Source organism: Podarcis raffonei, chromosome 17, assembly GCF_027172205.1.
Source record: "Podarcis raffonei isolate rPodRaf1 chromosome 17, rPodRaf1.pri, whole genome shotgun sequence".
NCBI classification, from domain to species: Eukaryota; Metazoa; Chordata; class Lepidosauria; order Squamata; family Lacertidae; genus Podarcis; species Podarcis raffonei.
In genome coordinates, this window is record NC_070618.1 from 631,259 (window position 1) to 659,243 (window position 27,985).

General features: G+C 45.3%; 2 protein-coding genes across 3 annotated transcripts; one reads left to right on the top strand and one right to left on the bottom strand.

Annotated features, from left to right (window-relative positions):
* NDUFB4 (NADH:ubiquinone oxidoreductase subunit B4) lies at positions 1–4,941 on the top strand. The gene is made up of 3 exons (XM_053370500.1): positions 1–192; positions 2,991–3,137; positions 4,803–4,941. Exons 1-3 carry the CDS (start codon positions 10–12, stop codon positions 4,863–4,865), a joined length of 393 nt encoding a protein of 130 aa, XP_053226475.1. The 5' UTR covers positions 1–9; the 3' UTR covers positions 4,866–4,941.
* A 2,408-nt stretch (positions 4,942–7,349) lies between these two features.
* HGD (homogentisate 1,2-dioxygenase) lies at positions 7,350–27,969 on the bottom strand. Of its 2 annotated transcripts, XM_053370963.1 has the most exons (14): positions 27,696–27,969; positions 25,142–25,213; positions 23,380–23,468; positions 22,157–22,262; positions 21,604–21,663; positions 20,238–20,329; positions 18,122–18,156; positions 17,728–17,807; positions 16,753–16,852; positions 14,413–14,537; positions 13,197–13,301; positions 12,156–12,282; positions 9,611–9,792; positions 7,350–7,788 (listed from the first exon to the last, which is right to left on the bottom strand). In XM_053370963.1, exons 1-14 carry the CDS (start codon positions 27,717–27,719, stop codon positions 7,648–7,650), a joined length of 1,338 nt encoding a protein of 445 aa, XP_053226938.1. In that variant the 5' UTR covers positions 27,720–27,969; the 3' UTR covers positions 7,350–7,647. The 2 variants fall into 2 exon arrangements, with proteins under 2 accessions (XP_053226938.1, XP_053226939.1); XM_053370964.1 differs by lacking the exons at positions 22,157–22,262; positions 23,380–23,468.
* Between the last annotated feature and the right edge of the window lie 16 nt (positions 27,970–27,985).

Below are 27,985 nucleotides of genomic sequence, written 5' to 3' on the forward strand. Positions count from 1 at the left end.
GCGCTCAAGATGGCGGAGCCCCCCTCGCCCTACAAGCCGGCGCCCCTCTTCCCGCGCCCGCCCCAGCTCGACCCCGCCGAGTACGACGCCTCGCCCGAGCAGCGCGCCGCCGAGGCCGAGCGCGTGGCCATCCGCTCCCGCCTCAAGCGCCACTACCTGCTGGAGCTCAACGACCCCCGCAGGACCAGCATCGTGAGTGGGGCGAGTGGGGGGCCCGAACTGGGATCGGACTACAACTCCCAGCACTCCTGGGCCCTGGTCCTGGCAGCGAGGGGTGATGGGAGTTGTAGTCCACCTGCAGCTGGAGACCTCCAAGTTTGGGGAGGAACGCTGCTTTAGGGCCTTGGAGACCCCGAAGCTCAGTTTAAAATGAAGGCAAGAGAAGGAAACGGGGGGGGGGGTTTGCAGTGGGGAGCCAGCATTTTCTGAACCTCCAGTCAGCTGCAAGTTTGAATAATAATAATAGTAGTAGTAGTAGTTTTCCCAGTAGTGATGTATGGAAGTGAGAGCTGGACCATAAAGAAGGCTGATCGCCGAAGAATGGATGCTTTTGAATTCTGGTGCTGGAGGAGACTCTTGAGAGTCCCATGGACTGCAAGAAGATCAAACCTCTCCATTCTTAAGGAAATCAGCCCTGAGTGCTCACTGGAAGGACAGATCCTGAAGCTGAGACTCCAAGACTTTGGCCACCACATGAGAAGAGAAGACTCCCTGGAAAAGACCCTGATGTTGGGAAAGATGGAGGGCACAAGGAGAAGGGGACGACAGAGGACGAGATGGTGGGACAGTGTTCTTGAAGCTACGGACATGAGTTTGACCGAACTGCGGGAGGCAGTGGAAGACAGGAGGGCCTGGCGTGCTCTGGTCCAGGGGGTCACAAAGAGGCGGACACGACTAAACAACAACAACAAATAATAGTAGTAGTAGTAGTTGTTGTTGTTTAGTCGGGCCCAACTCTTTGTGACCCCCTGGACCAGAGCAGGCCAGGCCCTCCTGTCTTCCACTGCCTCCCGCAGTTTGGTCAAACTCATGCTGGTCGCTTCGAGAACACTGTCCCACCATCTCGTCCTCTGTCATCCCCTTCTCCTTGTGCCCTCCATCTTTCCCAACATCAGGGTCTTTTCCAGGGAGTCTTCTCTTCTCATGAGGTGGCCAAAGTCTTGGAGCCTTGCCTTGGATCACTGCCTTGCCGTGGTGAAGGGGCCTGAATAACTGAGAGAAGCTATGAGCTGTGCCGTGCAGGGCCACCCAAGATGGACAGGTCATAGTGGAGAGTTTTGACCAAACGTGATCCACCTGGAGCAGGAACCGGCAAGCCTCTCCAGTATCCCTGCCAAGAAAACTCCATGGACAAAGACAACAGGCATATAAAAAAGTAGTAGTATCGGTAATAATAATAATAATTTATGACTTATACCCCGCCCACCTGGCCGGACCACCCCAACAGAATATTAAAAAAATGATAAAGCATTCCTGCTTTGACCGGGGTATGTCTTCCTCTAAGTATGTTCTGTATGGGGTTTGCCAGGTGCTTTATTGTTTAAATATTCATACACACACACGCATATGAGGTGCATGAGTGCAAGAGGAGGGGTATTACCTCTGGTTGGAAACATGCTGTGCTCCCCTGGGGTAGTGTGTCCATCTTTGGTCCCCACCTGCACTGCTCTCACCTGTGGCTCCTGGAAGCTGTCAGCAGGCGACAGAGGCAGGACCCCGGGAACAGCTTTGAACAGCGGTCTAAACCAGGTGAGGGGAGCCAGTGGGCCTCAAACCCTCGGGGAGTCAGGGACTCTGTCTGCATGCAAAGTCAGGCTCCTGCGGATTGAGCAGACGAGACCAGTAGTGAGTCCAGTGGTCAAGTTGGTTTCTCCACGTGCTGTAGAGGGAAGCGAGGGGTAGATGGGGCTCATCCACCTAGGAAGAAAATCCATCTAGGAGAAGGAAAATTCTGCTCCATCCATTTAGGAGAAGGAAAATTCTGATCCTAAAGTTCTGCTGTCTTGTGGGATATCTTCAGGAGAAAGATGGGCTAAGGAGTGAGCCGTACACAAATCCAGAGTGGAGTCCCTAAGATGGTTGGCTGGTGTCTTTGTACACCTCCTTCTGGCAACTGCTGCAGCCAAGCTGGTCCAAACATATTGCTCTGCTTTCCTTTGGACCACATCAACAATGCAGGGTCTTGTCATCTGGGCAGCCCAGGACCCCCGTATACACTGCTGAGACTTGAGCCCTGGAGAAGACACTTCAGTGCTGCTAATGCAGCAGTTTGACTTCACCCCCGGAGGTGCACTTCATTGTCTCTCAAGACAGATGGATGACACACACACACACACACACACACACACACACACACACACACTTAACATAAGCAGAGGTAGGGCTGTAGCTTAGTGGCTGGGGATCTGCTATTCAAGCAAAGGGTCCCAGTGCGCAGCAAAAAACCCCAATCTGCCAGCACATTTGCAAAGCTAAGTAGGGTCTGCTGTGGTTTCATACTGGGTGGGGGACGGCACGTTGAGATTCCTGCATTGCTGGGGTTTGGACTAGATGACCCTTGGGGGTCCCTTCCAACTCTATGATTCTATGAATTCCCCAACATCTCCAGGACGCCTGCCTGATGTTGCTGGGCTACAGCTCCCATCACCCCAGGGCTAGTGGTAAGAGATGATGGGAGTTGCAGTCCAGGTTCAGAAAGGCTGGCACATAAACAGGACTGAGCTACATGGACCAAGGTCTAACTCGGAGTAAGGCAGTGTCCTATGTTCCTTTCTGTTATAATTCACATAATTCCTTTCTGTTATAATTCCCCTGCATAATCCAGGGGAAACAACCCCACTCTTATGATCTTCTGCATTTGCCTGTGGTTGCACTTTGTGCCTAAGGTGTACAGTAGATTACAAGTGTCGAGGTGAGAGCTGACATTACCTGGGTAGCGTTGGTTACAGCGCACATTTGGGCAGATGTTCACTATCCTCTCTCTGCTTTAGGATGACCCCGCTGTGACTCGTTGGGTTTACGCCCGAATGTACAACGCCTATCCTAATTTCCGTGTCACCCCAAAAACTTCACTACTGGGAGCTGCTTTTGGACTGGGGCCCATTTTTTTCTGGTGGTATGTCTTCAAAACGGACAGGGTAAGGCTATAAGTATGGGATCTTAAACAACTGTGTAGTATGAGATCCGGTAACTGGATTTACTAGTATAAAGGGCTTGCTGCACAAGAACACTAGGTTTCGTCAGAGGCATATCATAATGGGAAATATGCGTTCTGCTTTATCACACCTTCCTCAGTCCTTTTCCCCTGTTATTTTTGTATCAGTCTGGGGACTCTTGACAATTGACAACAATTCTGATTTTGGGGGCATCCAAAACACTGATTTCCATATTTCAGAAATGTTGTTCAGTTAGCTTTTTTTGTGTGAAAGCTCTTGATGTTCCTTCAGTGATGCACAAATAATTGTATAAATTAAAGGTGGCAGGTTATTGCAAAAAGAAAGCAGCTCAGTGAGCGGAGTAGGGGATTAAAAACCCTGTAAACAGTTGAAATCAAAAACAAAGCAATCAACCTTGCTCATCCTTATAATTTTCATTGTGTAGCAAATGTTTTCCTGTTGCCATTTATTTATTTTTTAGGACTTTTTGCCCGCCATTCACCTTAAGATTCAGGGAACGTTACAACAAAGCAACAATAAAATTTACAATTGAAAAAACCAAACACAATAAAACACCAAAAACACAATGTAAAACGTAGACTCAAGGAAGTCTTTAACATAAAATAACTCAGCTGTTAGAAGCAGATAAAGGGGTGTGTCTTCAGCATATGGCAAAAGCTGTACAATAATGATGCTAAACATCCCGCTTTGGGGATGGAATTCCTCACTTGGGAGGCTGCAACAGATAATGCTTTTCCCCTGAGTCACCACTGCCTGGACTAATGGTGCAGAATTACCAAGGCGGCCCTCTGCTGATCTTAACATCCAAGAGGAGGAAACCTTTCAGAAATTTGGGGTCCAATTAGTTTAGGGCTTTAAACATTAAGGATAATAATATCCTTGAACTGAGTCCAGGAACAAATTGGGAACTAGTGCGGCTGCTTCAGAACAGGAGTTATATGAGTTCTAAATCAGGCATAGGCAAACTCAGCCCTCCAGATGTTTTGGGACTACAACTCCCATCATCCCTGACCACTGGTCCTGTTAGTTAAGGATGATGGGAGCTGTAGTCCCAAAACATCTGGAGGGCCCAGTTTGCCTATGCCCGTTCTAAATGGTACCCAGGAAGTAATCTGGCAGCTGCATTTTGGAGCAGTTGGAGATTTCACACCCTCTTCAAGGGCAGTCCCACGTAGAGTGCACTGCAGTAGTCCTGGAGGCATCCCAAGGCCAAGTAATGAAGAGGCAATAGCTGGCTAATTAGCCATAGCTGAAAATAGTCACTGCTATCTAACCCTCCACTGATAACTGATCCAGGAGTACCCTCAAGCTACAGCCTTCCTTTCAGAGGAGCGCAGCCTCTCCAGAACAGACCATCTCCCCAACTCTCGTATTCTAGAACTTAACAGCATACAACACTTCTGACTTTCTTTAAATTGCTCTGAAAATTTTAAATTGAATGCGGGTGTAAAAATACTTTAATAAAATAAAATGTTTACTCAGAAGTTTCATTGCTTGGGCTTAGTATCTAGTAAGGGTTGCCGTCTTCTGCTAACTCTGTTTTCTTTGGGCATGACTTCTGTTGGAGCATTTCTTTACCCTTGCTTAATTTGGTGATTTCCCCCCCCCTGTTTTTGTTTTGCACAGGATAGAAAAGAAAAGCTCATACAGGAAGGCAAGTATGAGCGACCGTTCCCTCTGTTCTATTAAGTGTCCTGTACCTGTGGCTGAAGGGGCTTGGACTCCGTCTCTAACCTATTTCAAAATAAATCTCAGTTAGAAACTGGTTTGTTTCCTTTGTGTTTCAAGTGCAACACCTACAATAAATCTTTTGCGTGTGTGCTGAAATTTATTGTGTCACTACAGCTTGCAATTCTGCTTTCAAAAGATGGGTTTTCAGATGTCTTCACATTTTCACAAATTACCGTATTTTTCGCTCTATAAGACACACCTTTCCCCTCCTAAAAAGTAAGGGGAAATGTGTGTGTGTCTTATGGAGCGAAAGCAGGCTGCGCAGCTATCCCAGAAGCCAGAACAGCAAGAGGGAGCGCTGTGCAGTGATCCCTCTTGCTATTCTGGCTTCTGGCTCAGCTGTGCAAAGACTCTTCAGGGCAGCTGGCTTCTGGGATTCAGAATTTTTTTCTTCTTGTTTTCCTCCTCCAAAAACTAGGTGTGTCTTATGGTCTGGTGCGTCTTATAGGACAAATAATACGGTGCTGGCCAGAGTGGGGTGCAAAGGCCAGGGATAGAGGAATATTGTTTGAGCAAGTGGAGGGACAACTGACATGAGGCCTGGTTCCTAAATCTGATATTAGACTTACCTCTACACAAGAGGCTACAGAATTCAGGAACCTTCTGTTTTCACGATAATGAGGTTACCTCCTTTACGCCTTCCGTGGAATCAATTTGTAGAAATGTAGCTTTGCCCATTTCAGATCTGAGACCTGAGCCTGACATTTGACTATTTTCTTCCACTTGGTTTCAAACACATTTAGGTCTGTCTACTCTGTAGGTGTGGATTGTGCCACTGCTAATGTTTCAAGGATAAAATGGCTCCCATTCACCAGGCTCCCACGGATTACGATAACCCCAACCAGTCTGGGAGTTGTAGCCCATCAACATCTGAAGGGTCACCGATTCCCACCCCCTGTTCTAGGCTAAATTACCGCCTTTGAAGGCTGTCCTCAAAACTGCAGTTAGTCCCAAATATAGCTGCTCGGATGCTACCTGGGACTGGGTGTTGGGTCACATCTCACCGGTGCTTTAACAGGTAAATTGACTCCTGGTTCATTTTCTGGTTCAAAATTCCAGTGCTGGCGATAGTTTTTAAATCCTTCTGTGTCTGGGATGTATGGAGGATCCCCTCCACATCAGCCTGCCCAAACATTTCCCTCTTTAGAGGCCCTCGGGTGAGGTGGGGAGGTAACGAGGAGATTTCCCCAGGTGTTCCCCCAGAGAGGTTCACCTGGTGCCGCCTTGTCACCAGGTGCCAGGTTGTTTTTAACGGTAGCATATATTTTCATTAATGTTTCATTCTTGATTAAAACCCATCATATTTTAAAAGCTTTTTTGCTGTTTTAATTGTATTGTAAAGTTGCCCTAGAGCAGGGGTCAGCAACCTTTTTCAGCTGTGGGCCAGTCCACCATCCCTCAGACCATGTACTGGTGCCAGACTATATTGGGGGGGTGGGGGGAATGAACGAATTCCTGTGCCCCACAAATAACCCAGAGATGCATTTTAAATAAAAGCACACATTCTACTCATGTAAAAACACACTGATTCCCGGACCGCCTGTGGGCCGGATTGAGAAGGCGATTGGGCCGGATCCGGCCCACGGACCTTAGGTTGCCTACCCCTGCCCTAGAGCAAAATAATTTTTTTAAAATAAATTGTTGGCATCCATCTGTCTCGAGGGACAACTGAGCGCACTTCCAGGGGGTCAAGTCAAACCACTGCATTAGCAGCACTGAAGTGTCCTCTCCAGGGCTCAAGTCTCAGCAGTGTATATGGGGGTCCTGGGCTGCCCAGATGACAAGACCCTGCATTGTTGATGTGGTCCAAAGGAAAGCAGAGCAATATGTTTGGACCAGCTTGGCTGCCGGAGTTGCCAGAAGGAGGTGTACCAAGACACCATCCAACCATCTTAAGGACTCCAGATTTGTGTAGGGCTCACTCCTTAGCCTTTTCTTCTCCCGAAGGCTACTCCTTAGCCTTTTCTTCTCCCTTTTCTTCTCCCTCACTTCCATCTACAGCGTGTGCAGAAACTGCCAAAAGTTGGATCCACTATTGGTCTTGCCTGCTCAATCCACCACAGCCTCTTTTTGCACACAGGGGAAGTCCCTAACTCTGAGGATTTGAGACCCATCGGCTACACTCACCTGGTTCAGCTGGCCAGTCAAAGCCATTTTCTGGAGTGCGGCCATTGTCATCTGCTGAAACCTAAGAGCCACAGGTGAGAGCTGAGTGCAGGGTGGGGACCAAAGGTGGACAAGCTACCCCAGAAGGAGCACGATGTGTCCCCCACCAGAGGTCCTACCCGCCTATAACACCCCATGATTTTTAATTTTTTATTTAATAGATCATAAAGTAGTAATGGTACAATGGCAGTTCAGCTTGTGCAGTGTGTTGAATATGATAGCTCATGAGAAGGACTTGGGTGTCACTATGTCAGAAATCATAAAGAAAGGCAAATCGCTAATATTCCTTTATTTTAGCTTAAGAGAGAACTCAAAAACTATCTTTCTCGTGCCAGAGAGACCAAGTACAAAATCATTTTGTTACACTGGGTATTCTAGGATGGGAGGTTTTGGGGCTTTTACATTTTCAACAAATGTAAAGGTGCACTTGGCAAATCAAAATTTGTGGTAGTTCTTTTGTTTTACGCTTACAGGTCATTCGTCTTGTCAGCTGTCCATGAGTTTCTGCATGTAATATGGACCAAGACACTGTTAACAGCTACACAGTTGCCTTCAGCTAAGCAGGAAAGAAAAATCAGAGTGACTGCACATTGGGATTCTTCGGATTGAAATGGCTCTTCAGGGTTTCCCAGCACTTGTAGTAGTTTTTATCTAGGGAACTTTTCAGCCCCCATTTGGTGACAGCCAAGCTAAAAGAAGACTCAAACATGAAGGCCTGCAGGAAAAGTCATATAAAATGTTGAGAAAGGGAAAGTATCTAGCCACAATCTATTTATTAAATGCAAACAGAAGTTGCTTAAACAAGAGTTGTTGCACAGAGTGTTGCGCACATGATTTGAGAGAGAATCTGTTATACACACGAGACCTTAAATTGTATCTAGAAGTATTGCAAGACTCGCCTTTGACTACTCATGTTTACAAGTTCTCATAAGGTTGTCCAGATATAGAGATGAATATTCAGAACTGGGTTGACTCGGCCATTAGAAGTCCACTGAGAAGGCGAATTTTGCTTATCAGTAGAAAAAAACAGACTTTCATATACAGTGGTACCTTGGGTTACAAACACCTTGGGTTACAGACTCTGCTAACCCGGAAGTAGTACCTCGGGTTAAGAACTTTACCTCAGAATGAGAACAGAAATTGCGCGGCAGCGGGAGGCCCCATTAGCTAAAGTGGTACCTCAGGTTAAGAACGGTTTCAGGTTAAGAACAGACCTCCGGAACGAATTAAGTTCGTAACCCGAGGTACCACTAGTTGTTTTTGTTGCAATTATTTTTCAGTTCTGTTGATCCCGACTTGATTTCAGGGATACATGAGTCACTGGAACACTATATCTTGATAACTGGAAATCCTTTTCACCACCCCAGCCAGTCCAACTGCAAATAAGATAAAAGCTGGACATCTCATGATGCTGAATTTTAAGACTATTACCTAATTCAATTTGCGTCGTATATTTGCATGAGCATGTCACACAGAACTTGGTAACAGGCACACAATTCTGCATATACTTTGCTAGACTTGACAAATCTGAATTCTTACAAAGCCTGAATTCTTACAAAGCCTGAACTATTTACAAAAGGCAGCATGTCTTGGCAAGACCTCATACAGAGGCCCAAGTTCATAAAGCACCACAGATTATTCCTGTGCAAGTTAGTAAGTGCATAATGCCCACAAGTGATTGCTGCTCTACATAATCTACATCACATGGCTGTTGTGAAGAGAGCTTTGTTCACTACCTTGGGCTCCATGGATGAGCCACGGAATATAAAGGAAATAAAAAATGCAATACAGTGGCACCTCGGGTTAAGAACTTAATTCGTTCCGGAGGTCCGTTCTTAACCTGAAACTGTTCTTAACCTGAAGCACCACTTTAGCTAATGGGGCCTCCCGCTGCACCACCGCTGCATGATTTCTGTTCTCATCCTGAAGCAAAGTTCTTAACCCGAGGTGCTATTTCTGGGTTAGCAGAGTCTGTAACCTGAAGCGTCTGTAACCCGAGGTACCACTGTATGTCTATAGTCTTAACATCTAACACATTCAAGTTATTTTGTAGTCTCAGGCTGCTTGGAAACCCCTTTTTGCACCTCAGGTTTAAAAGGAAGAAGACGCCCCCCTTATTCCATGTTGACTTGGGACACCCATTCATCCTTGAAGCACCCTTTCGCTTCCTTAAGGCATTATTTTCATAGAATCAGCATTGTACAGTTGGAAGGGACCTCAAGAGTCCTTAGCTCCTGCAGTGCAAGAATCCCACCCACAGTTGTCCCTGGCTGGGCTCTTCGTTGCCTTCCTTGGGCAGCCCACAAGCCACTTGACTAATACAGTTCATTCTCTGGCTAGCTAGACATCTTACTTCTCTCTCCCAAACTTTTGACTGGTCAGAAGTTCTTCCCCCTTGTGGATCATTTCCTGTGTAAAATAGGAATGATTCTTGCTGCCCAAATGGGCAACTCTTCCATTTGCCTCTCCGCCCAGAGAGCAAGCTGGAAGAAAACCCCATATCTCAGCTGCTAGGCTTCAATGTTTTAGACTCTTACCATGGTTCCTTCTGCAATTCTCTCGGGCACCAGCTTGCTTGTGCTTGCCTTCTCAAAACAAGCGCCATCTGGCCCATGGGGTGTCATCATACTGTGAAGAGTGGCACCTCCAGCAACAAATCCTTCTTCCTTTGCCTCATAAGTCCCTTTGATCAGGCCCATAAACTCACTCATGCAGTTCCCTGTGGAAATTAAAAAGGGGCAAAGTCACAGCTGGTCTGCAATTTGGCCATCGTGGGAGTTGGTCAACTATGTTGTAGAGGCTCAAGTCTGTCGTAGAATTGGAGATATCTGAACCACGTTACAGAGGTGACTGTCCTTACCCGTTCATTATTAAATTAAGCTTTTCTAATTCTTTAGAAAAAGAATTATAGAGATCTCAATTTCAACCACACAGGAAACTGTTTTAACTGCTATAAAAAAGGTGTCTTTGGATCTTAAATTGAGGCTCATACAACAAAAAAATAATATTTAGAATATACTGGACCTCATTATGTTTGTTTAAAAAAGGGCTGTCTAACTGTTGGAGATGCAATAGGGATAATACTTCTCTAAAACATTTGTTTTTTCATTGTCCTGTATTGAAAGATTTTTGGCAGAAGGTAACTGAAACCATCAACAGAACTGTACGGAACAACCTTACATTTACAGAGCAAAATATCCTCCTGAATTATATACCCAGCACATGGAAGAAAAGGACAATATGAATGGACTCTCTGTGCCCTTACCAAGCAAAAAAGACTGATACTGATGAACTGGAAAAATAAAAATGCGGCTCCCTTCTACGATTGGATTGAAGACTTATACAAACTCGCAACATATGAACAGCTTGCATATAAACGCAGACTTGCCATGGACAAATTTAAGGATACTTGGAATCCATTCTTACAAATACTATACAGTGGTGCCCCGCAAGACGAACGCCTCGCAAGACGGAAAACCCGCTAGACGAAAGGGTTTTCCGTTTTGGAGGCGCTTCGCAAAACGAATTTCCCTATGGGCTTGCTTCGCAAGAAGAAAGCCCATAGGGAAATCCCCGGGGACCTCTTTTAAATGCTGGCCATCAGGAGCAAAGACTTTCGCCCACCGCCGGCCTTCACAAGAGGTCCTGGACCTCTTCTGAAGGCCGGTGGGGGGCCAAAGTCTTTGCTCCCCCCCCTGCCTTCCCGGGATAGCGGAGAAGCGCAGCGCGTTTCTCCGCTATCCCGACGGCTTTTGAAGGCAGGCGGGGGGGGGAGCAAAGACTTTGGCCCACCGCCGGCCTTCAGAAGAGGTCCTGGACCTCTTCTGAAGGCCGGCGGGGGGCAAAAGTCTTTGCTTCCCCCCGCCTGCCTTCCCGGGACAGCGGAGACTTCTCCGCTGTCCCGGGGCGATCTTAAAATGCTGGCGGGCGGGAGCGAAGGCTTAGCTGCCGCCCACCAGCATTTTAAAAGCCCCCGGGACAGCGGAGACTTCTCCGCTGTCCCGGGGTGATCTGAAAATGCTGGCGGGCGGCAGCGAAGAAAAGCCCTTGTCCCCCCCCCCCAGCCTTCAGAAGAGGTCGGGGGACAGACTGTCCCCGGACCTGGTCTGAAGGCGGTTTCCATAGGAACGCATTGATTGATTTTCAATGCATTCCTATGGGAAACCGTGCTTCGCAAGACGAAAAACTCGCAAGAAGAAAAAACTTGCGGAACGAATTAATTTCGTCTTGCGAGGCACCACTGTAATAGGTTATGATCTGGTGAAGTACAAAAACAACCTTGTAAAAAAACATTTAAATTAAGCTTTTACAGCTGTTTTAAAGAATGAATAAGCAGCAGGCCCCCTCTTCCTCTATTGTACTTCCTTTTTTGGTGGTTTAGAGGAGACTGTCTTTTATCTAGTCACCACTTATCCCCCTTTCCAGGTTCTGTTGAAGAGACAGCTAGGCTAGCAACTAAACTCTGCTAAAGGAGGTCTTCTATCTGCTGTGCAGAACTGAAGCTTTTGTGGATGTATCTGTCAGGGACCATGCTGAGGAGGACAACACTGAGGAGGAATGGTGGGAGCCACCCCTGCTCCTGATCAGGATCTTGAATCTTCCCAGGAGCAGGAGGACAGTATAGATTTGGAACAGCGGTTTGCAGAAGGGCATAGTTCAGAAGGCAGAAGCTGGGAAATACTGGATGGGGAACAGCTAGGAGGAGAAGCACTGGGAGAGAGAAAGTTAACAGGCTCACTGTCGCTAGAAAGCGTCCAGCCGCTTAACCCAAGGTCAAGGAGAGCAGATAAAGTGGCAGCACAGAAAGCACAATGGTTGTGAGATCAGGTTGCAAGACGCAGGAGTGACGGGGGGACCAGGGAGGAAGTGCGTAGAACCCTTAATTGGGAGGACCTTCATTCCTAGGAAGGACTTCTTTGTTCTCTCGCTGTGATCATTAAAATTTCTAAGTGGTAAGAGACTCCTTTCGCTTTGTTCTGCTTATCTACTGCCGAAAGGGGAGGAAAGGAAGCAGATTCCCCAGAGCCTGACAGGATCTACTGTAACAGTTTCACAGCATAGCAGAGTAAGTGACAGACATACTGTGGTAATAAGGTGGACGGAACGTCTTGGTGGCCACTGCCCAGCGGGGTGGGAATATAACAAAGTCAGCAACCGCCACTCCAGGACGAGTTGACTTTGCCGTCAGGACAGTGAAAATAGAAGGATCCTGCAAACAGAAAGAAGACTGACAGGTTATTTGAACAGGGGCAAGTGCTAACCTGATACATCAGATATATTGTATGAGACAGGCAAGGCATATCTCAATGATTCTGTGATGGCCTGGGACTCGGACTCAGATTCGGAACCAGAGGAGTCCCAGTCTGCACCGGATCCTTTGCCTCAGGCATCATCTGAATCAAGTCTGGGGCCTGATCCTGAAGAGTCCCAGTCTGCACAGCTTCCCCTGCAACAAGCACCAGCTGGGCCGAGTCAGGGGCCTGAGCCTGCCCTGGCTCCAGATGTGGGGATGACCTCGTTGCCTCCAGCTGGGCCATCACTTACAGCTGTTCCACTGCTGGTTGGGTCAGGGGAGGCTGAGGCGGCCTCTGGGTCTAGTAACCCACCAACGTCTCCTGAGCTGCAGAGACTCAGGTCTGAGAGAAGGAAAGACCTGAGTACTCGCAGGAGGAGTGCTTGCCTCCAGGCGAAACAGGGAGGTGAGTTGCCAGGGGATCAGGACCGGCTGTTATCCCGACTAAGATAAAAGGCTGTCGGACCTCGCCCCAGGTTGCGGAAGCAACGTTGCTGTATGCCAGATCCTGCCTGAGATCATGTAACTGTCCTTGCCTGGTTTCCTGCCTTGGCCCTGTCGGACTGACTCCTCGTGGAGCCTTCGGATTCTGGACTGGACCTGGACTGCGTTTCTCGGGTTACCCCCAGCACAGATTCCAGCATGAATTATACATTCCCAAGGTGGGGTTTTAGCCTCCAAATGTATTTATATTATTATTGCTACAGGACTACTCTCTCCCTTGATTCCAATCTTGCCTTTGATGGTGCTGGCTTTGGAAAGAATTACCAAACAATAGAATGTTTCCTAAGGTGAGACTTCAAACTTACCCAGGACATCCAGAAACTTACCGCATGGTCGAAAGCCACAGAATTAATGACCATGAAATTGCTGAGATTGTACTTGTATGGGGTGTAGTTCCCATGCCAGGCCACAACGTTGAATGGAGAAGAGCTCTATAAGATTAAGCAGAATGCAAGCACCTTGACTTGTGCAAAGTGTCTGGTATTCATGGAGATTAGAGAATGTAACTGGTACAGTCTAAACACATCCCTGCCCCTTAAATGTATATTTTATCTTTCTGTTACAAAATTGTACACACAGAAATTGTAAAACATGACATGACTGGGGGGAAATGGGTCACTAGGGGGGTAAAATACAAAACATATTATTTTAAAGTAAATAATAACATGGTGAAAAGGGACGCAGGTGGCGCTGTGGGTTAAACCACGGAGCCTAGGACTTGCCGATCAGAAGGTCAGCGGTTCGAATCCCTGTGACGGGGTGAGCTCCCGCTGTTTGGTCCCTGCTCCTGCCAACCTAGCAGTTCGAAAGCACCTCAAAGTGCAAGTAGATAAATAGGTACCGCTCCGACAGGAAGGTAACCGGCGTTTCCGTGCACTGCTCTGGTTCACCAGAAGCGGCTTAGTCATGCTGGCCACATGACCTGGAAGCTGTACGCCGGCTTCCTCGGCCAGTAAAGCGAGATGAGCGCCGCAACCCCAGAGTCGTCCACGACTGGACCTAATGGTCAGGGGTCCCTTTACCTTTACTAATAACGTGGTGATTACAGTAAACCAGTTCAATAATCACCATTATCTGCTCACTTGCAAACAGACAACCTCTGCCTGCTACTACGCATCGCTTCTCCTTCGTATTTGGGACGGGGTCTTACCTGCATCCCTGATTCCTGCAATTTCTGATTGATCATCTTTGTCATGGGGGTAGGAACCTGATCATGGATTACATGGTGGGCTCCTCACCCGCCAACAACCCACTCCAAACTGAAGCCCCTTGGAATTTCCCTTGTTGGGTTCCCTCACTGCCTAAAGAGCCTGCCTTCAGTCACCTCGCCAAAACTCCAAAGCATTGCAAATCTGCTTAACCAGATTCCTTTGCTCGCTTTTGGACTTTTTAGCTTTGCCTCGCTGGATATGCACAGAACTTGCTTGGTTTAATCACAACAGGAGAAAGTCAGTGTGACGGACTGCATTTAACACCTCAACCCTTCGACTGACATTGAATGAAACGCTTCGTTTTCTAAACGGAAAACTGTCATGTCCTCACCTGCTGTGCTGTAAAGAGTTTCCCCTGGTACTTGTTGACAACTGTGTAGCCCTCAGCTACTTGGCGATCTTCGTACCAGGCAACGGGCACAAGGAAATCTCGGGGGTTCGCCAAGCCATTGGCACCTGGGAAGGAATGGCACAATCAGGTCTTTGTAACAAATTGTATAACTGGGCACTGGGAATACACGCACACACACACACACAGTATAAAAAGGTAAAAGTAAAGGACCCCTGACTGTTAAGTCCAGTCGCAATCGACTCTGAGGTTGTGGAGCTCATCTCGCTTTACGGGCCAAGGGAGCCGGCGTTTGTCCGCAGACAGTTTTTTCCCGGGTCATGTGGCCAGCATGACTAAGCCGCTTCTGGCGAACCAGAGCAGCGCACGGAAATGCCGTTTACCTTCCGGCCGGAGTGGTACCTATTTATCTACTTGCATTTTTTTGGCATGCTTTCGAACTTGTAGGTTGGCAGGAGCAGGGACCGAGCAACGGGAGCTCACCCCATTGCGGGGATTCGCTCGGCAAGCCCTAGGCTCTGTGGTTTAATCCACAGCGCCACCCGTGTCCCATATATACAGTGTATGTATGTATGTATGTATGTAGGTATGTATGTATATATATGTGTGTGTGTGTATAGTTTTCAGATTAAAGTTTTACAATCATGTATCCAACATACAACATAAAAACAAGATTCCAAAGACTCTCCTGGACTTCCCTCCTCCCCTTTGTGGGTCCTATTGTTAATCATTTCCTCCTGTACCTTTTATGATAATCAAAATCTTTTATATCTCCATTATGTCCAAAATTCACCATTAAACTACAAGTGTTATTCCTCCTAACAGTTTTAGCTGTTTACGACGGTTTTTAAGATAAATTATAAATTTCCCCCATTCCTTATTAACCCTTATTAAAATTTTAGTCTTCCTGATTTCTGATTCTTCCAGTCATTTTTGCCATTTTGGCATAATACATCAACTTAATCTGCCATTCTTCTCTGGTCGGGACTTTATCTTCTTTCCATCTCTGGGCCAATAACATCCACGCAGCACTGGGAATATCAGTCTATTCTTGGACAGCCTCAAAAAGAGCTTCTCTGTACTTGAGATGAAAACATTTTATGCTGTATTGTATATTTAGATATTACTGTAGAAAGGTTTTTGGCCAATGATTCTTGTGGAAAGCAGGGATTTCTAAGTAACAGAAAGACTCCCGTACCCTTGCTTCAAAATGTGCATGTCCTCTAATGGCTGGGAAGTATCTGGAAAATGTGAGCCAAGTCACATGATTCATATTCCTAAACCCTGCAGCAAAACCTATTGGTAGCTCATAACGTTACCAGGTTATGTTGGTAGGATCTGGAAATATAAATTGGCCCAGAAGACCCTTGAGGTCCCTTCAATTCTATGATTCTATAATAATTGTAACTTCAAGAGGCTGGAATTCTAAAAGCTGCTTGGAGTACGTATCGCTCTGCTGAACCATACCAGGGTGGGGCTCCACAGAATCTTAGCATTTGGTTTGAAACAGCCGCCACCAAGTACTTCTTGGTCTTCATAAACTTTGAGGTGGCTCATCCACACTTTCTTTCGTCCCACTGCTTTTCTCCAGAGAAAACTGCTCTTTAGCGCTCAATAAATGACAATTTTGGCTTTCTGTGAATGGACATTTGCTTTGATTGAGCACTAAAGAGTGGCTTTTCCCTGGGAAAGTGTGGGTCAAGTGGAAAACTGCTCAGACCCAGATTTCTAGCACAGGACAAGCGGAAGTGTAGACAAACCCTCTCTCTTGTTGCTTGTCTCCTGCATCTAGTGTTCAGAGATACACCATTTCTGAATGTTCCACCAAACCACCATGCTGGCGATAAATGAATTTAAAGGCATGGATTTTAGTCTAAAACCCTTCTCAAAGCCATCGAAGCTAATGCATATCACCACATCTGGTGCTACTGAATTATGCATTATGTAAAGAAACATCTTGTTTTGCTTGTCCTGGAATCTTCTGCCAACCAACTTCACTGAGTAACATGGCAAATTGTAGGCTTTTGTGCAAGCCTGAAATGTGGGGTGGGAATTAAACAGTACTGCTGCCTGTGTGAACCAGCTTTCAATTATAGTACATTAATATTTTACTATAATAAAAGATGGAGGAAGTATAATGTGAAACATCAGTGTAGCTCTGAAATCCTTTTTCAACTTCTGGGGCCCACATTTTATTTTGTTGTTAGTAGTGCGAAGAAGAAATACGGGGGGGGGGGATTTAATTGCTCTCCGTTTTGTGGTGTTGTAATGATTCTAATAAAAAGCATTATATTGTTATTGAAAGCAATCGTCAATAGTTACCAATAGGTCCCAAGTCTGGCAGCTCAAAATGTCCCCCATATATCTCCAGGATATAGCCTCGAGTTTCTCCAAATACTTCTACACTGAAACGCATCCCTTGCTGGGAGACAAAGAACAACAACAACAACAAAAACTATTAGGATTATTGCTTCAGGCCATTAACTAATTGACCACACCAATGACTAAGGATGTGTCAATAGGACTTGGCCAACATTTGGATCACATTGTGTAGACGCACAATGCAGCTTGTCTGACCTAGACTGATCCAATAGCTAAATCACAGACATGGCACAGAAAATGTAGCTTTCTGACCTAGGATGCCAGAATGCTTAAAAAAAAATCATTGAGTTGCATCTTTTTGTTTCCAGTTACTGCATCATTCCAAAAAAAGCCAAATATAAGAATTTACAGAGGCAATCTGTAGAGGTGAGTCACTATAGTTTTCTTTAATGCATCATAAGTTTTGGCAGAACAGCTTTGAAAGAGAATGTGCTGATGTCAGAGCCGAAATAAGAGACAAGGATAACAACATTTTCAATATTAATTGAATGAAATTTAATATCTAGCAATGTCCAGGCTTCCTTCCTTCATAGAAACATGCCACAATTTCCCAGCGAAGACGTATGCAATTCAACCTGGATGTGGAACCTAATTCAGATGTGGAAGTGCACTGCAGTGCTCATCTGACCCATGAATGTACCTCTCCAGGGCCCTCAATCACATGCAGAAAAGGGCAGCTATTTCCAAAAATGAAGAATAGGTGCCCATTGTACTGCATGAGATCAGCATCAATGGAGCAGCTGCACAGCTGTGGTGGTGACTCGTATGCAGGAAAAGCAAAATACGAGGAGACCCTCAGGTGGCCAACGGCTGTGTGATAGGATCCTACAGGAGTCTTGCAGAACTAACCTTTTTGCCTAGAAGATCAAGGGCAACATACAAGGGTGTTTGAGTGTTGTGCTGTCCAGGGCTTACCTGAATAACACAGATCTCATTGGGCTCCACCAGCAGCTTGCCAAACTCTGTAGTGATGAGCAATTTGCCTTGCTGTGGTACTGGAGAAAGGAAGCACAAACATATATGCTGTGGAACACGAACACATTCCTATTCCCAGGCAACTCTCCAAATGTGCAGTGCTATTGTTATGTACCTGATCCTGCCCTAGGAAAGCCACTTGGAGTAGATGGTTCTCTAATACTACAAAGAGCTATGATTGCATTGTTATCTACTTACTCTCTGCAATCTTGCCCTTTGCTCCAAAACCCTCCCAGTCCCCTCTGTGTCAATATTGCAGCTTTAAATAAAACAGAGAGGAAAAAAGAGTTGAGAAGAACAAATCAGAATGATAAAGGTCAGGGGGACAACTCACCAATCAGGAAGTCTCCATCGGAATTATAAAAGCATCTATAGAGGAGAAAGTAATTGTCGAGTGTTCAAAATTCAAGGTATCTACAATAGAATCTTTATTTTAAACTCTTTAAGGAAAGTTCAACTGATTTCAGTGAAACTTCTTTTCAAGTGAGTCTGCTAAGAAAACTCCACAATGCTGTGTGCCCAGGTGTGGAAATAAATGTTCCTGGACTCTGGGGTGTTTTTCAATGTCATTGTTTTCAGCTCACACATTGAGTGCAATTTCATGACAGCTGGCGCCGAGAGGGTTAGGTTAGAATCCTAGTTTTCTATGTTCAGGGAACATGAGAGGTATTCCGGGTGTGAGGAACCATGTGAGGCCCCACTCTGAAGCAGTACAACTGGGTACAAGTTTACCAGCTCAGTGTCTACCATTATGGGATGTCTTTATGAATCTTTCCTAGTAAGTTGCTTACTAGATAAGAGGTGGCCATTGTGGTGCCGCCCAAAGATGTCTCTGAACTACAACTCCCATAAGCCCCTGCCAGCATAGCCAATGGTCAGGGATGAAGGGATGATAGTTGTAGTTCATCTACATATGAAAGCCTGTTGTCTTTGTCCATTCTATCTTGGCTATCCATTCTGAAGGAAATCAGCCCTGAGACTCACTGGAAGGACAGATCCTGAAGCTGAGGCTCCAAGACTTTGGCCACCTCATGAGAAGAGAAGACTTCCTGGAAAAGACCCTGATGTTGGGAAAGATGGAGGGCCCAAGGAGAAGGGGACGACAGAGGACGGTTGGACAGTGTTCTGGAAGCTACCAGCATGAGTTTGACCAAACTGCAGGAGGCAGTGGAAGACACGACTAAACAACTAAACAACAGCAACACATATGAAGGCATAGGAGCGAACTCCTAGGGGTCAAGGTCCCTTCACACACCCCCAATAAAATATTCAAGGGTGCCTGCCCCCTAAGCTGATGGGCATTGCCATTCAAAAGATGTGTTTGCACCAAGTCATGGGATCAGTTATGTGGGGCGGGGCTTAACTGCCCCTCCCATATTTTATTCAAGTCCCCCCCCCGCCCTCGGAGGGCAGAACACTGGCTACCCTTGTACTTAAAGACATAGCGCTCTGGTGCCGCAAGCAGCATTCAAAATACTTACAATGCGTGGAATAGGAGAAAGGGGAAAGAAAAGAGGGATAATCAAGGTCTCCAAATATTCAAATAAATCTTTATAGCCTGCCCTTTCCAACAAAAGCGGTTCCACGGTGAGGTGCAAGAAAAGCAAAAATGGCAATGCTTTTAAAGAGAGGGGCCCATAAAAGCAGGATTAGCAGCAGAAACAGCAATGGCAAAAATGTATAAATCTAAATCAAATAAGTGTTGGAAATGTAAAGAGAAAGAAGGCTTTTTTTATCATATGTGGTGGTCTTGTAGTAAGGTTAAAGCTTACTGGGAAATGATATATAATGAAATGAAAAGGATGTTTAAAATAACCTCTGTAAAAAAAAAACAACAACCCAGAAGCTTTTCTTTGGGAAATTATAGGGACAAAACTACCTAAAATGTATAGAAACTTATTCATCTGTGCTACTACAGTGGCAAGAATGTAACTCACCCCAAAATGGAAAGAAGCAGAAGAGCCAGCAGAGGAAGAATGGATACAAAAACTAACGGAATATGCAGAAATGCCGAAACTTACCGGAAGAGTAAGAAATCAAGAGAACAAACTTTTTATAAAATAATGGAAATGGTTTATTGAATATTTACAGATAAATTGTAAACAGATAAAAACATTGGCAGGATTATTGTAATAACCTGCAGTTTTATAAGAGTATATATTTAAAGAAGATGAGTAAATGAGAAAATTAAGTTAATTTGGATATGCAGAAGATATTAAAAATAAATTTAAGGAACCACAGAAAGAGGGGGAAGGAAGTCAAGTTTTGAAATGTCAACATGATTGTAAAGTTAATTAACTATATAAAATTAGTGAAATGTTTAAAAGAAACAGCAATGACAATACCATAACCCACTCAATCAATTGCAGCACGAATTGTAGCGAAACAATATTTAGTATTAGCCAGAACTGTCAAGGAAAACCTTCATTGCTCACGCATTGCTCACAGACCTGTTAATCATGGAGCTGTTACAGGTAAAGATGTGAATCGCAAGTCCTTCTCGAGACCTGGGCTCACCAGCGCCACACACAGTGTGCAATCCCTATGGAAAACATGCACTTAACATTAGCATAAATCACAGGTGCCTTTGCTTAGTCTAACCCCATCCCCAAATTCTCTCCACCTTAGATAAACACTTGGCTATTGCTTTCAGTTTAAACAACTCGAACAACTTTGAAATCCACTCATGATTGTGGGAATGTTGTGGATAGTAGGAGAGGATCTATTGATTCAATATTATCCTTCCTCCCTCACGCTAGTGAGTCAAGGAGCAGAGCACATTTCCCTTATACAGCAGGACGCTAGTTTGCAAATTCGTTTGAATCACTTTAGTTAAGCAGTCCACTCTGGCATGCCCAGATTGGATTATTCCTGGGAAGTCCCCTTTTGATCCCTCTCTAAAGAATAAAGACACAACAGTCTTTCTTCAAAAGTAACAAGAAGTTTACTTACATTCAGTTCACAGTTTGATCCCTGAAGGCAGGTTTGGGCTCGTAGTTACAGTTACAGAGAAAGGTGTGGATTCATCCCATAGGGGGACTTATCCCCTGGCTGAGAGCCAGCAGTGCAGTCCAAGAGAATCAAAAGGAGTCAAAAGAGTAAAAGAGGAAAAGAGGAGGATGGCTGCATGACTGGACCTTGTAGGGGGTCTCCCGAGGTCACACCCACATGCAGGGGGAGGATGCTCCAGACCAGGTGTAACAGGAAGTCCTCCTGGCTGGAGGAACATCCCCCTGTCTGCGTCCACTCTAGGAAAACAAGGAATGCTGTATTTGACTGCTCCAATGGATTACATCCCACAATGATGACAATTAAAAGTGGTCACTCAGTGAAGAGTTAGAGGGAAACAGAGAAGTGTTTGGGTTTTTTGAGGGAGGTAGGGAAGGTCCATGTCAGTTTCAGAATTTCTCAGGACTGGGATGGGGGCTGGAGGGTAGCATTATCCCAAGAATTCATACAGTTTCCCACAATTACATGTGAATTAAGTGGCCATGGGGCTGATGTAGCCTCTGATGCCTCTGTTTCGGAAGCCTGTCTAGCCCCTTGTGTTGTTTTTCTTTTTACATTGGCCTGTCCAGTTACTTCAGATAGATGGATAGAAAATGTGTGTGTATATTTCATTTACTTAGAAGAATTACAGTATTTTTTCATGTGAGCTTAATACCTACAAGCAGAGCGGCTGAGTACTCTTTTGTTAACCAGGTGTGGTTTGCAGCAGATCGTCCTACCTCAGTTTCCTCAGCTACAAAATGTACGGCACTATTCCTTGTTATAGTTTGTATTTTTAAAAAACTTATATTTTAGTCTTTAACTTACGGTTACAAAGTCCACCTTTCTCTGAGTGGCCTTTGGGATCTCAAAAGGTCTCCATCGCAGCTAGAATGAAAGAGAAATAAAAATTATTCTAAGAATATATTATGACATCTTTAAAAGAACAAACGCTTTTTTGAATGTCCCTATTTTTGCCCCATCCTTTTTTCTCAATAACACTCTTGGCCCACTAGACTAACTGCCTCAAGTTTGACCTTGGCTCTTATGCTGTCAGTCCCTTCCATGGGCACCTAGCTGAGCCCAACATTTGAGACTTCAAATTGGGGAAAATAAGTACAGTAAATGGACAAAAGTACAAAGATTCACAAAATGTTCAGGGTTATGCGTACCCCAGAAAAATAGCACTGGTTACGATTATTGTCTGTATAGAAGTGACCAAGCTGAGGAGGGATTTTAAATTCTCTTCCGGGAAACAAAGTTTGAGTTCACGTGTCTCTGGCATATCAACTGCTGTCTTTGTGACACATTGGCCTTGCTGGGAAAGGAGCCAAGGGTTTCGACTTGTCATGTTCTCATTATTCCTTGCACCTGTGATTACCTGATTGGGTTCAGGCTCAGCTTCATCCCAGGTGTGTGTCAGGTAGCCCTGATGCACAGGCTGAAAGGGCTTGTGGCAAACAGAAGGCAGGATTCTGTACAGCCAGCTAGAAGGAAAACAAATGCAGAGAAGTCATGGAAATTTGGCTGACTCAATGCCTCTGCGACATGCACTGCTCCAGTGCAGAATTTGACATTGTGCTCTGGACTGCGGAAGAACTGAGCAGTCTCTGCTCCCCGGAGTGAGATAGATTTTCTGGGCTGCAGTTGCTGTGTGCCTTGAGAGGAGGCAGGAGCCTTTCACAGGCATTTCCAGGACACTATTGCACTGTATGAATGAGCATCAAAGAAGGAGTCTCTGTGGGAGACAGGATACATTGAATCTGCATCACCGATGTGGCCATAGCTGTGTGACTGTAAGCAGGTACCTTCCAGGGCATTCCACTCCTGCTTTCTTGCAGACCTGGACCTCTCTTTCAGGACTGGTTAAGGGAGCAAGAGTTCTTAAAATCTGCCCCGTAAGCCTCTATACCCTAATCCCTTAGATGAGGGAGCGTTCGGCAGTTGCTCAAAGGCACTCTCCACAATTACAAGCTTGCATGTTCCAAGGCTAAGTATTGGAATCAGATCCCAGAGCAAAACACTGGGAGCCTCTGCATTGAAGTCAAGGACAAGATATCCTATTGACACATTCCTCAAGGGCTTCTGCACATGAAATTGAGAAGATCCATAGTTGAGAAGATCCATCTGGGGGTGCCAAATTTTGGCCTCGCTCATACAGTCAAATCTCGGTTGTCGAACGTAAACCGTTCTGGAAGCCCATTTGGTTTCCGAAATGTTCAGCAACCAAGGCGGGGCTTCCGATTGGTTGCAGGAGCTTCCTGCACTCAAGCAGAAGCAGCATTGGACGTTCGGCTTCCGAGAAACATTTAAAAACCGAAGCATTTACTTCCAGGTTTTCGGCATTTGGGAGCTGAAACGTTCCAAAACAGAGGCTTTTGGGATCCAAGGTTTGACTGTACTACCAAATATTACCAAAGTCTACTGCTAGTCTATCACTACCAGTCCTAACCAGCATCTGTGTCTTTGGAATAAAGTTGCAGTGACTTGTAAGACACCAGGCTGGTGCCAACAACATTTCACTATCTCCCCTCGCGATACACACACACAAACACACACACACACACACGTACGTTATGCATATTTCCCCAAATCCATGCATACCTTCTCCTGTTCGTGGATCGTGGGCAGGTGAACGCTGACCCAGAAAGCTGCTCAGCATACAGACCATATGGGCAGATCTGAGGGCTATTCTAAACCAAAACAGATAAGAAGAGTTAAGTTGAGCTTGAATGCTTTTTTCGGAACTGTCAAGTCAGAACACCATGATCCTCCTGGGTTGGGGTGACAATGTTGAACTAAATCTGTTGACTGGCTCCTTGGGCCAAGTTTGGAACTCCAGACATTACCATTTCCTATCACTCCCTGAGCACCAAAGCCTGGCTCAGTATGGAAGACACAAGAAATACGGTTTCCAATCCAGAAGTTTACAATCAGGATAAGGAAAAAGAGTATAAATTGAATTATACTTCATATCCAGACTGCCCCAGAATAATTGAAATATACAGTGGTACCTTGGTTTTCGAACGTAATCTGTTCCGGAAGACGGTTCGACTTCTGAAACATTCGAGAACCAAAACTCAATAGCCCACAGCTAGGCTTCAAAGTCTTCCACCCAGTGGAAGCTGTGCTTCCTGTTAGACTTCCGAGGTGCGTTCGAAACTGAAGCAGTTACTTCGGAGTTTTCGGCGTTTAAAAACCAAAACGTTTGACTTCTGAGACATTTGAAAACTAAGGTACCACTGTAATCTGAAATGGGTTTTTCCACTAGGCAGCCAGCAAACTCCCCATACTTTCTGAGAGCATGCGTTGTACTATATATTATCCTCTGTAAATACGTTTGTTTGTTTTTTGTCAGAAGTGTACCTAGGGCTTGATGAAACAGGCCACCGCCAGAAGTGCATAAAAATTGCCTATCAGATTACGGAGGGAATGCCATATATGTGTGGCACAGTGCTGCCACTGTCGTGACAAGACCCAGCACAGGAGAAGCTTCCCGTCCTTCTCACGCCACGGCACAAAGGCGTGAGATTCTTTTTTGCCCTTCCTCTTCACCTCAACACCACTCACTCCTGGAGCTTTGAATCCTTGGGTTATGTAAAATGTAGTAATTTCTAATATGGCTATTGCAGTAAAATAGTTTTTTTTGGGGGGGGGAGGGCTGATTCAGCTCCTTGCCAAGGGTGCGAGGGATCCTAGGTGCACCTCTGGTTTTCGTACGTGGAGAGGGAATGTGGCTTGGGAAAGCTAATTATATGTTACATACCAGATGTGTATTATAATTATAGACTCATAGAGTTGGAACTTGGAAGGGACCCCAGGGGTCATCTATTCCAACCCCCTGCAAGGCAGGAATCTCAACTAAAGCTTCCATGACAAATGGCCATCTAACCTCTGCTTAAAAACCTCCAATGGAAGCCCCAACATTAAAAAAAAAAGTCATGGAAGGGATGGATATGGATTGGAAAAAACTGTCTCAAACTAGTTTCTCTGCTTTAAACAGTAAGAGCTGTTTGACAGTGGAATTTGCTGCCAAGGAGTGTGGTGGAGTCTCCTTCTTTGGAGGTCTTTAAGCAGAGGCTTGACAACCATATGTCAGGAGTGCTCTGATGGTGTTTCCTGCTTGGCAGGGGGTTGGACTCGATGGCCCTTGTGGTCTCTTCCAACTCTATGATTCTATGATTCTAAACACACTCCCAGCCACTTGTTCTCTGAGGGCGCAAAAATATCTATTTGCAAAGTAAATGGGTGGGTTGGGCCTCTAAGTAGCACTGGAAATTATCACGGACGTCTGAGTCACCCCAGAGGCTGGCGGTGGCTCCCACTGTGAATAGCATCCGTCTCACATTTCAGATGTCACACATACCTGTCCTTCTGGCAAGGCTCCAGGGCAGCGTGGATCTTCAGAGCTAAACTCATTACCAAATCCTGACATGTACTGCAAAACAAAAAGTTGTTTCACACAATGAAACCAGTGTCTATAAATAGATATGCTACTTCCTCTCCCAGCACAGACCCCCCAAGTGTTCCTATTTTCCAGGGACAGTCCCTGATTTAGAGAAGCCGTCCTGGTTTCTGATGTGATCACAGAATGTCCCGCTTTTCCTTAGGATGTCCCTATTGGAGAAATGTTGGGGTGGGTGGAGTTATCCGATCCCCAGGCCGTCTGAAGGCAATCCTGTATAGGGAATTTTTTTAAAGAAATGTTTAATGTTTAATTATGTTGGAAGCTGCCCAGAGTGGTTGGGGCAACCCAGTAAGGTGCATGGGGTATAAAGAGCAAAATTATCATTATGGAATGGGATGAGCTCTGTTTTGAATTTTCATACAAATAAGGAGCTGGGAATTAGCAACCCATTTCCGCATTTGTCCAAAAGAAAAAATGTCATGCTTTCTAGTTTTTATTTTGCTTACTCATGTAATATTCGTACAGTGCTTAATGCAAATATATTTAAAAATTCATCTGGCAACATTTTATCTTTGTTTTGGCATTTTTCAAACAAAATTGGGAGATGAAAGTCCACCAGAGCATAAAAAATTAAACGATGTTCATTTATTTGAATGAGCTGAATATAAAGCTGAGTGCTCTCAGTTCTGGCCTACAAACCACGACCTTTCGTTGAAGAGATTAGACAGCAGGCATGGACATATACTTTTGAAGTTGGGTTTCATGAAGTGGAATATGATTAAGGTTGCTTCTCAAACACTGTGCATAATGCATTTTCTGAAGGCCACCCTGGTGACGGCTGTCTTTGAAGAACTCCTGTTATTCTTTTACAAAATGTGGGAGTCATTCCGGGTGGGCCCACACATACAATGCAGGCTGCAAAGTTGAGAAAAATAAAAGGCCTTAGATAAATAAACCGTACGTGCGTCCATCTCTGGATGGAAAAGAGACACACATCTGACCAGTGCTAGAACCACCCACACTGGAAGTTCCATATTAATTCTACCTGTATGTGGTGTCAAACTCCCCAAATATCCCCCCCTTTGGTGAAAAAGAAAGTATTTCAGGTGCAAAGGCTGTTTGTGATGCACCCTCCCTGCCTCTCAGTCCAACACATGCACACATCTTCTCTGGAATAGGTAAAAGGTAAAGGTCAAGGACCCCTGGATGGTTAAGTCCAGTCAAAGGCGACTATGGGGTTGCGGCGCTCATCTCACTTTCAGGCAGCGGGAACTGGAGTTTGTCCACAGACAGCTTTCCGGGTCATGTGGCAAGCATGACCAGCTTCTGGCGCAACAGGACACCATGACGGAAACCAGAGCACATGGAAATGCTGTTTACCTTCCCACTGAAGTGGTACCTATTTATCTACTTGCACTGGCGTGCTTTTGAGTGGCTAGGTTGGCAGAAGATGGGAAAGAGCAACGGGAGCTCAGTCCATTGCAGGGATTCGAACCGCTGACCTTCCCATCAGCAAGCACAAGAGGCTCAGTGGTTTAGACCAAAGCGCCACCCGCGTCCCCTTCTCTGGAATATTTGCATACCCTCCAAGTGTTCTGATTTTCCAGGGACAGTCTTGGAATTATGATAGGATTGTCATATTGTTGAGCTGGTTGTTGAGCTTTTTCAAGGAAGATTTCACAGTGTTACAATTCTTCCCGGCAAGCCTTAAACTACAGGGTCCAGAATTCTTTGAGAGGGAATATATGCTTTCAATGTGCTTTAAAGGTGTACTGTATCCTAGTCAGGCGGCAAAGCAGGCAGCCGATTTCTGCTAGAGCTATTTTCATGGTGCAATTAAAAAAAATTAAAAATCTTCCAACACAGCTGGAAAGTTCTTGTTCAGTCTAGAGACTTTAGAGTTAACGGAGAGTTATGCAAAAGCAAGACGGTATCAGTACGATTGGCTGAAAGAGGAACACCCCCCCAAATACCAAGAGGACGTGTGCTGGGGGGAAGGGATGTCAAATATTCAGCTGGGAAAGAAAAGACAGTCTGGCTTGTGAAACTGATGGAAGTTGGGATCTGCAGTTAAAAGAAAAACCCACTTGCAACCCAAATTTAGACAGCCAAAATCAAAATATGGGGAGAAAATGATTTAGTTAAATAGAATGACTGACGTTTAAAACTTTTTAGATCAGCAAAAATGGAAGGGACGTTTGAAAACTTGCAATTAAATGAACTGGCTCCTCTGTCCAAACCAAACAGTAGAATGATCTGGAGGCACCAGACTTCCCCTGCACACATCTGGATTTAAAAGCACATGAAAACATCTGGTTTCCATTCTGCACACTGAAATCGTTTGCAGCCAGCATTCCAAATAAGATTTAAAGGGATTCCCACACCAGTTTGAAACAAAGTATTCTATAGATCTCCTAAGAAATAATAGTTGTTAGAAGGAACTTGGAAGGCGAGGAAATGTTTTAGCTCTTCCAGAGAGAGGCCTGGGCTCTCAGTGCTACGGCTGTCTTACCTTCAGCTCTGCAAATTTGTCCATGCTTGTTGTGTTACAGGGAAGTCACAAAAGCTAAGCCAGGTGTTTTGTCCAGCTGATAAGCCAGTGAGTTCCAGTGATGGAATATTCTTTATTTTCTTGCGGCGGCAGCTGGGGACAGTCTTGATGGTGTGATGGCAAGAGATCGACCCTGCAAGTGAGACAGTCCAAGAGAAGTTTTGAACCAGTTACTCAACCAAGCCTGAGTTTAATAAGAAACAGACTTCTCTGCTAGAGCAAAGGGAGGAATTGATCTTTGCAGATCAACA

Coding starts and splice junctions, on each gene's coding strand:
- NDUFB4 (XM_053370500.1), top strand. CDS start 10: ATGGCGGAGCCCCCCTCGCCCTACAAGCCGGCGCCCCTCTTCCCGCGC. Junction 193..2,990: donor ACCCCCGCAGGACCAGCATC/GTGAGTGGGGCG, acceptor TCTCTGCTTTAG/GATGACCCCGCTGTGACTCG. Junction 3,138..4,802: donor ATGTCTTCAAAACGGACAGG/GTAAGGCTATAA, acceptor TGTTTTGCACAG/GATAGAAAAGAAAAGCTCAT.
- HGD (XM_053370963.1), bottom strand. CDS start 27,719: ATGGACAAATTTGCAGAGCTGAAG. Junction 23,469..25,141: donor GAGCCTTGCCAGAAGGACAG/GTATGTGTGACA, acceptor GTTTTGGTTTAG/AATAGCCCTCAGATCTGCCC. Junction 16,853..17,727: donor ATGAGATCTGTGTTATTCAG/GTAAGCCCTGGA, acceptor TTTGTCTCCCAG/CAAGGGATGCGTTTCAGTGT.